Source organism: Mus musculus, chromosome 19 (genome assembly GCF_000001635.26).
Source record: "Mus musculus strain C57BL/6J chromosome 19, GRCm38.p6 C57BL/6J".
Classification (NCBI taxonomy): Eukaryota; Metazoa; Chordata; class Mammalia; order Rodentia; family Muridae; genus Mus; species Mus musculus.
In genome coordinates this window covers 8,792,000-8,800,806 of record NC_000085.6, presented here as the reverse complement: position 1 = coordinate 8,800,806, position 8,807 = coordinate 8,792,000, and the positions used below count along the sequence as shown (strand labels likewise).

The window sequence follows — 8,807 nt, the reverse complement described above, 5'->3', positions numbered from 1 at the left end:
TAAAATGACAAGCCCTCACTTAACACAGGCTGTCCTCATATTTGCTCTTGTATCCAAGGATGACCTAACACTCCTGAGCTTCTCTCTATTATCTGAGTCCTGATAATATCTTAGTATCTTAGTATCTTGTCTATATTGTCCAGAAATCAGCAGTTCAGTTTATTGGTTAGCAGCAGCAGCTGGATCCACTCGCAAACACTTCATGGATACACCAGCAGTCCAGTTTGGGAGAGTCAGGATAGCAAACATGAATCAGTAGCAGTGGAACGACCTAGCAGAGACAGCCAGGCCTCAGCCTTGGCACAAGTCAGCAGGTGGGACCAGGAGGAACACTACGAAAAGTTCTAGGCTGTGCCTCTCTCAGGGATGAGATAAGCAGACTTGAGACCTACAAGCATTGCATAGCTAGCTCTAGAAGCAAGCCTAGCTCAGCCTCTATCACCATCCACTGAGTCCTACTTATACTCTCTCCAAACATCACATGTTCTCCATGAGTCTTGACGCAGCACATGCGTCTGTCTTACCTGACATCACTCTGCCAATCAGCCCAAGTCCGAAGAAGCAGCAAGAAACTGCAGCACACCACCAAAAGTTTTTTGGTGCATTTCTCCCTATGGAGTCCTGACAAATTCAACTCAACTGTGCAATGGAAGGCAGGCCAATACATGCCAGTTTTTAGCAAAGAATCCTTTATCACGTGTCCTTTCATGTGCTTGCTTTAGCAGTACATCTCTCTCCTGTGTCTGCTTCAACTAAATGTTCCTTCATGAGTCTGCCTTACTCTTTCACCTGTGTCCACTTCAGGAAAACACTCCTTCACGTGTTAGCTCCAGCAAAATACCTTCCAACACAACTGACAAACCTTAAGCTTCCACTTTACCCAGGACTTCAAAAGAAAAGGCAAGAGAATTGTTAAAAGTTCAAGGCAAGCTTCCTCTACAAAACAAATTCCAGGCCGTCCATGGCTACATAATAAAACCCTGTCCCTCAAATAGAAAAGAAAGTAAGCCTAGTGCATGCCTGCAGACATAATCTTTTTGTTTGTTTGCTGTCTTTTTGGGGTTTTTTTGTTTTGTTTTGTTTTTTAAGACAGCCTTGTTTATGTGCCCCTGGCTGTCCTGGAACTCACTCTGTAGACCAGGCTGGCCTCAAACTCAGAAATTCACTTGTCTCTGCCTTCCAAGTGCTGGGATTAAAGGCGTGCGCCATCATGCCCAGCTAAGTGATTTCTTTTTAATTATGTGTACTTAATAATGTATGCTACCTATGTGTGAGTATGAGCCTATGAGTACTGGTACCTTCTGAGGCTACGAGAAGATTTCAGGTCCCCTTAGAGCTGGAGTTGTGAAATGCTAGTGTTAGTAACTGAACTCAGGTCCTCTTTGAGAGCTTTATTTTTATTTACATGTAAAAAAAAAAAAAACCGTTATTCTTATTTTATATGTGTGAGTGTTCTGGCTACAGCTATGTCTGTTCACCACAAGGGTGCTGTGTTCATGGAGGCCAGAGGGCACTGGATCCCCTGGGATTGAAGTATAGATAGAGAGTTGAGTCAGCATGCTTGTGCTGGGAATCAAACCTGGATCCTTTGGAAGAACAATCATATCCCCAGCTGCCTAGCCTTTCTTTTTATTTTACAAGCATGGGTGTTCTGCCTGTATGTGTGTTTGGGTACCACTCACATGCAGTGCTGAAGGAAGCCAGAAGAGGATGTCAGCTCTCCCTGAGCTGGAGTTACAAAGAAGAGTGTGAGCTACCCTGTGGGTGCTGGGAATTAAATCCTGGACCTCTGCAAGAGGAGCAAGTGCTCTTAAGGACTGAGCTATTTCTTCAGCCCCCAAATTAAATAATAATAATTTTTTGGTTTTTTTTAAATATGTGTAAATGTTTTACAGGGTTGTATACACAGCCCAGGTTACCCTGGAACTCACTTTGTAGCTGTGGCTTAGCCTTAAGTTTAGAGATCTGTTTGCCACGGCTGGGTTTAAGGGCATGTGGTAAAAGTCAGACCTAAAATAACTCACATTTTTTGGTTGGTTTTGGTTTTGGTTTTGGTTTTGGTTTTGGTTTTGGTTTTAGTTTTGGCTTTGGTTCTTCGAGGCCGGGTTTTTCTCTGTAATCCCGGCTGTCCTAGAATTTGCTTTAAGTAGGAGGGGAGTATGAACGGTGGTGGGCAGGCCTGAGGGGCGGGGCTTCATGTATCCCCGCCCATGACGTTAAGACTCAATCAGCGCTGCGGAAGCGACCGCAGAGAAGTGGTGGGACTTCTGCAAGTGCTTCCGGAGAGGTCTCTGCGTGGGAAGTTCTGGGCGCTGCGGGCCAAGCTTCTGCAGAAGATGTTTTATCACGTGAGCTGGATGCGGGGTAACTGTGAGGGGCAGTCACAGGAGGATCCTGGAGGCCCGGAAGGGCCGACAGGTCGCCTCCTGTCCTCAATGTGGCTGGCTGAGTCTCCATCTTCCTTTCTCTGCAGATTTCCCTGGAGCACGAGATCCTCCTGCACCCACGATACTTCGGTCCAAACTTGCTCAACACGGTGAAGCAGAAGCTGTTTACCGAGGTGGAGGGGACCTGCACTGGGAAGTGAGTTTCTGCTTCACAGAGAGGTCTGCTGAATGCACGCACAATGGCGCTAGTCTCTAACCTCTTCTTAACTCCTTCTGTCAGGGCTTGTCGCTTACTCTGAGGAACCCTTTCACCCCTCCAGGCACCTGAAGCAGCCAGTTTTTGCCTGTTTTAGACACTCTGAAAAGCTACTAAAGAAAATTTTCTTCCCTTATGTGAGATAAGACCGTTATTATGCAAATGTTTTTGAGTTTTGAGATGGCCTCACTATGTGGACCAAGCTGGGCTCTAATTCAGAGATCTGCCTGCCACTGAGTGCTGACATTAAAGGCTTTCATCACAATTCTCTGACTCGTTTGTGGTTTTTGAAAGACCTGTCTCAGCTTTGACCCTGGCAAGTCCTCCTGCCTTAGCCTACATGGTACTGAGAGAATAGGTGTATGTCAGCATATCTAGGCCTTCTTGGGCATTTACTGTACCATCATGAGAGCATCATTTAATATTTCATGTGCTAAGCTGGTCGGGGGTGGCGCATGCCTTTAATTCCAGCACTTGGGAGGCAGAGGCAGGTGGATTTCTGAGTTCAAGGCCAGCCTGGTCTAAAGAGTGAGTTCCAGGACAGCCAGCGCTACACAGAGAAACTCTGTCTCGAAAAAACATATATATGTGTGTGTGTGTGTGTGTGTGTGTGTATATATATATATATATATTTAGGTGCTAATCTGTGTCCTGTCTCTTCTTGATCAATGAACCATCTGAACAGAGGTTCTTTCACACAGAGACTCTTATTGCTGGTGGCTTTTCAGAGGCTCTTCACATAGCTGTCTTCTTTCATTTTTCATGCAGATATGGCTTTGTAATTGCTGTCACCACCATCGACAATATTGGTGCTGGTGTGATCCAGCCAGGCCGAGGTTTTGTTCTTTATCCAGTGAAATACAAAGCTATTGTTTTCCGGCCCTTTAAAGGTGAAGTGGTGGATGCTGTGGTCACTCAGGTCAACAAGGTAAGAGTATTATTCATAGAAAGGTTATGGGGTATTTCCTAAGGTGAGGGTTCAGTCCCTAGTCCACTTACTAGTTGCCTTAAGTCTTTTGTTGTTGTTAAGATTCATTTTATCTTAGTTTTTTGGTTTTTCTTTTCTGGTTTTAGGGTTTTCTTTTTTCTTTTCTTTTCTTTTCTTTTCTTTTTTTTTTTTTTTTTTTTTTTTTTTTGAGACAGGGTTTCTCTGTGTAGCCCTGGCTCTCCTGGAACTCACTCTGTAGACCAGGCTGGCCTCGAACTCAGAAATCCACCTGCCTCTGCCTCTCAAGTTAAAGGCATGTGCCACCACTACCCAGCAGGTTTTTTGTTTGTTTGTTTGGTTGGTTGGTTGGTTGGTTTGATTTTTTGTTTGTTTGTTTGTTTTTGTTTTTAGAGACAGGGTTTCTCTGTGTAGTCCTGGCTGTCAGTTTTGTACTTTTGTTTTTGAGGCAGGGATTCACTGTGTAGCCCTGGCTGTCCTGGAACTTACCCCATAGACCAAACTAGCCTTAAACTCAGACATCCACTTACCTCTGCCTCCTGAGTGCTGGGATTAAAGACACGAGCCACCACCACCCAGCAATTTATTTTAATTTTAACTATGTGTACTTGTATGTTATCTGGGGTGAGTGCAAGCCCATGAGTGCTGGTACCTTCTGAAGCTTCAAGAGGGTTTCAGGTCCCCTCCTACCTGGAGTTGTGAGACCCTGGATATGGATGCTAGGAATTGAACTCAGGTCCTCTGCAAGCACGGTTATGCACTCTTAATTATTTAGCCATCTCTTCAGTCCCTTAGGTCACTTTTTGGTTCTTCACTTTCCTTAACTGTCTTTCCATCTAACTTAGCTGGGGGTGTCTTCTGAATTACAGAAGTAGTCGTGCTACAATAGAAATCTGCATTGACTGAGTCGTTACTGTTGACTGATAGTATGCAAACTACCCCCTGACTCTTTTTTTTTTAAGGGTTTTTTTTTTTTTAAAAGATTTATTTATTTACTATATGTAAGTACACTGTAGCTGTCTTCAGACACTCCAGAAGAGTGAGTCAGATCTCGTTATGGATGGTTGTGAGCCACCACATGGTTGCTGGGATTTGAACTCAGGACTTTTAGAAGAGCAGTCGGGTGCTCTTACCCACTGAGCCATCTCACCAGCTGCCCCCTGACTCTTTCTTTCTCCACTCTCCTCTCCAGACCTGAAGATCAAACCCAGGGTCGTACAATTCAGCTAAATTTCCAAGCCCAGGCCTTTCTTCGTTTATTTGTTTGCTTTTGTTTTTTTGAAACAGGGTCTCACTATGTAGCCAAGGCTGGCCTTGAACTCACTTTGTAGCTCTGGCTAACTTTTTTTTTTTTTTTTTTTTTTTTTTTTTTTTTTATTATATGTAAGTACACTGTAGCTGTCTTCAGACATTCCAGAAGAGGGAGTCAGATCTCATTATGGATGGTTGTGAGCCACCATGTGGTTGCTGGGATTTGAACTCCTGACCTTCGGAAGAGCAGTCGGGTGCTCTTACCCACTGAGCCATCTCACCAGCCCTCTGGCTAACTTTAAACACACAGATTTGCCTGCCTCTGCCTCCTAAGTGATAGGATTAAACGCTTTGCCACCTTGACTGGCTGTATGGATGTTTTGTCTTGTCTGCATGCATGTTTCTTTTGTTTTGTTTTGTTTTTTTGAGACAGGGTTTCTCTGTGTAGCCCTGGCTGTCCTGGAACTCACTCTGTAGACCAGGCTGGCCTTGAACCCCTGCATGCATGTTTGTGTACCACATGTGTGCTTGGTGCCCAGAAGACGGGTGTTGGATCTCCTAGAACAGGAATTAACAGAAGGTTGTAAACTGCCTTGCAGGTTCTGGGAACCAAACCTGATTCCTTTGGAAGAGCAACTAGTTTTCTCAACTAGAATGGCATGTTCTTGCTCTCCCCCCAGCTCTTTTTAAAATAAAAATCTTTTAAAAATAAAAATCACCACAATCTCTGAAGTGAGAACGCCTGGTATAGTGTGTCAGGCCTGTGATTCTTGCACTTGGGAAGCTGAAGTAGGACTGATGTAAGTTTTAAGCTGTCATGGGCTATAGAGTGAAATTCTGCCTCAAACAAAAAAATAAGGATCTGGGCTCTTATTTGGTGGGTAAAATGTTTCCTGTGCAAGCATCAAAACCTGAGTTCTGTTCCCCAACACCTTTGTAAAATCCAGGCTTAGTAGTATGAACCTGTAATCCTTTCTACTTAGAAGGATGAGTCGGATCCCAAGTTCAAGGCCTGCAAGGTTAGGTGGTGTAATTTAGTGAATTTAAAAGCTACGGGTTATAGCTCAGTGGTTTAGAACACCTGTTGGTACTGTAGGACCTGGGTTTGACTCCCAGCACCCACATAGCGGCTCACAATCCCAGCACCTACACAGGGGCTCACAATCTCTGTATCTCCTAGTTCTGCAGGATCCCAACACCCTCTTCTGGCTTCCATGGGCACTGCATGTACATGGCACACAGGTACATGTGAGGACAGAATACTCTCACATGTAAAAATAATGAAGAACAAAAATGTAAAGAAATGAAAGACTACAGAGAGAGAAATGAAAACAAATGCTACAATTTAGACTGTTACAAAACACGAATAATATGATTAGGAATCAGATAAAAATGCTCCAAAGCCTTTGAAGCAAGATCATCCATTTTCCTTTTAGGTTGGACTTTTCACAGAAATTGGGCCTATGTCTTGCTTCATCTCTCGACATGTAAGTCTGGGCATCCTGGGTGGAGCCAAGGAAAAGAAACCAGTCGGTCCATAGCTATCATCTATTGATGCAGCTGTTTGAAGTGCTAACCTTTGTGTCAATTTCCTTCTAGTCCATCCCTTCAGAGATGGAGTTTGATCCAAATTCAAACCCCCCTTGCTATAAGACCATGGACGAGGTGAGCGAGTGTGGAGGAGTGGTGAGAGGGATGAGGAAAGCAACACTGAGACTGGGCCTGAGTCTGCTTGACCACTGTTCTCTCCTTTCCATAGGACATTGTGATTCAGCAGGACGATGAGATACGCTTGAAGATTGTAGGCACGCGTGTAGACAAGAATGACATTGTGAGTCTCTTGCTTGACTTCTTTTCTTGCCTGTAGCCCAGGCTGGCCTGCAACTCATGAACCTCCTGCCTCTGCCTCCTAAATAGTAGGATTATAAGTAGGCCAGGATCACCATTTGCAGCTGAGAGCTATGGCGTTCTCTTTTCTTTTTTAGAACATCACTATTTTCGTATTTTATAAAATTGTATTATTTATGTGGATGTGTGCTGCGCATACCCACTGGCCACAGTGTGATATTTAGACAGCTTTCAAGTTCTTTGTGCTGCTATGGATTTGGAAGTAGAAGTCAGGTCATCGGGGTTGTGTAGCAAGCTCTTTCACCACCTGCACTGTGTTACTGACCGAAGATCTGCTAACCTTTTGCCACCCACAGTTGTTGAGGGTTCTGGGCTCTTTTTTCCTGAGGAGGGAATGGATGACAGAAGGCTTGGGATTGGGGTGGGCTGCCTCATCTCCCTCCCTCTCCTTCCTCCTAGTTTGCCATTGGCTCTCTGATGGACGACTACTTGGGTGAGTGCCTGACATGGCTGCTGGGACCTGGGACCGTTCCCTGAGGAAGGGTGTGCAGGAGAGGGGATGGTGGAGGGCTTAATGTTCCTCCCAGAGACATAAGAGGTTCTCATTCTGTTTCCTAGAAGTCCATGATACCTGTCCTTGGGGTGGGAAATCCTTGGCTTTTGGCTGCCGGGGAACTCGGTGTCTGACTGATGCGTTCTTTCCTGATCTCATAGGGCTCGTGAGCTGAGTGAGGGAGCGTCCAGCTTGGTTGGATCCTGATTTAGGAAGTGTGGCTTTCCGACTTGAGTTCAGCACCAACTTAACTTTCCTACCGGAGGTTCAATCTGGCCACTGTTAGGGAGGCAAGAAAGGCTCCTTGTCCTCAGCTGTTTCTTCCAGCTGAGCTGTGCCCTGAGACTTTATTCTGTGCTCTAACCATAAACATGTTGTCCTTGTTTCTCATGGAAATGTTGTCTTCTCTTGGTAGAAATTAAAGCTGTTATTTATTCTATTTTTGGTTTGGTTTTATGTTTTTTTTTTTTAAGATTTATTTATTGGGCTGGAGTGATGGCTCAGAGGTTAAGATCATTGACTGCTCTTCCAGAGGTCCTGAGTTCAATTCCCAGCACCCACATGGTGGCTCACAATCATCTATAATGAGGTTTGGTGCCCTCTTCTGGCATGCAGGCAAATATTCAGGCAGAACACTGCACATAATTAATAAATAATCTTTAAAAACAGATGTATTGCCGGGCGTGGTGGCGCACGCCTTTAATCCCAGCACTTGGGAGGCAGAGGCAGGTGGATTTCTGAGTTCGAGGCCAGCCTGGTCTACAGAGTGAGTTCCAGGACAGCCAGGACTACACAGAGAAACCCTGTCTTGAAAAAAACCAAAAAACAAAAAAAAGCAAAAAAAACAGATGTATTTATTTTATGTATGGGTATACTATAGCTGTCTTTAGACACATCAGACTAGGGCAGGAGATCTCATTATAGATAGTTGTGAGCCACTGTCTCAGTCAGGATTTCTGTTCCTGCACAAAACACGACCAAGAAGCAAGTTGGGGGGGAACAGATTTAATCAGCTTACACTTCCACATTGCTGTTCATCACCAAAGGAAGTCAGGACTGGAACTCAAGTATGTCAGGAGAGCAGGAGCTAATGCAGAGGCCATGGGGGGTGGGGGTGGGGCTGTTACTGACTTCCCCTGACTTGCTCAGCTTGCTTATAGAAGCCAAGACCACCAGCCCAGGGATAGCACCACCCACAATGGGCCCACCCACCCTTGATCATTGTCTTAGTCAGGGTTTCAATTCTTGCACAAACATCATGACCAAGAAGCAAGTTGGGGAGGAAAGGGTTTATTCGGCTTACACTCCCATGCTGCTGTTCATCACCAAAGGAAGTCAGGACTGGAACTCAAGCAGGTCTGGGAGCAGGAGCTGATGCAGAGGTCATGGAGGGATGTTCTTTACTGGCTTGCCTTCCCTGGCTTGCTCAGCCTGCTCTCTTATAGAACCCAAGACTACCAGCCCAGAGATGGTCCCACCCACAAGGGGCCTTTCCCCCTTGATCACTAATTGAGAAAATGCCTTAGAGTTGGATCTCATGGAGGCATTTCCTCGCCCAAAGCTCCT

General features: G+C 45.1%; 1 protein-coding gene across 1 annotated transcript; it reads left to right on the top strand.

The window, feature by feature from the left end:
- Positions 1-2,249: 2,249 nt before the first annotated feature.
- Polr2g (polymerase (RNA) II (DNA directed) polypeptide G) lies at positions 2,250-7,678 on the top strand. Its single transcript, NM_026329.2, has 8 exons — positions 2,250-2,348; positions 2,474-2,583; positions 3,412-3,571; positions 6,277-6,327; positions 6,440-6,505; positions 6,600-6,671; positions 7,148-7,181; positions 7,403-7,678. The coding sequence occupies exons 1-8, from the start codon at positions 2,337-2,339 to the stop codon at positions 7,414-7,416; spliced, it is 519 nt and encodes a 172-aa protein (NP_080605.1). The 5' UTR covers positions 2,250-2,336; the 3' UTR covers positions 7,417-7,678.
- Positions 7,679-8,807: the final 1,129 nt, after the last annotated feature.

Bases quoted from the DNA above. Each gene is read 5' to 3' on its own strand.
- Polr2g (NM_026329.2), top strand. The intron at 2,584-3,411 runs GTGAGTTTCTGC...TTTTTCATGCAG, and splicing joins GAGGGGACCTGCACTGGGAA to ATATGGCTTTGTAATTGCTG. The intron at 6,328-6,439 runs GTAAGTCTGGGC...ATTTCCTTCTAG, and splicing joins CTTGCTTCATCTCTCGACAT to TCCATCCCTTCAGAGATGGA.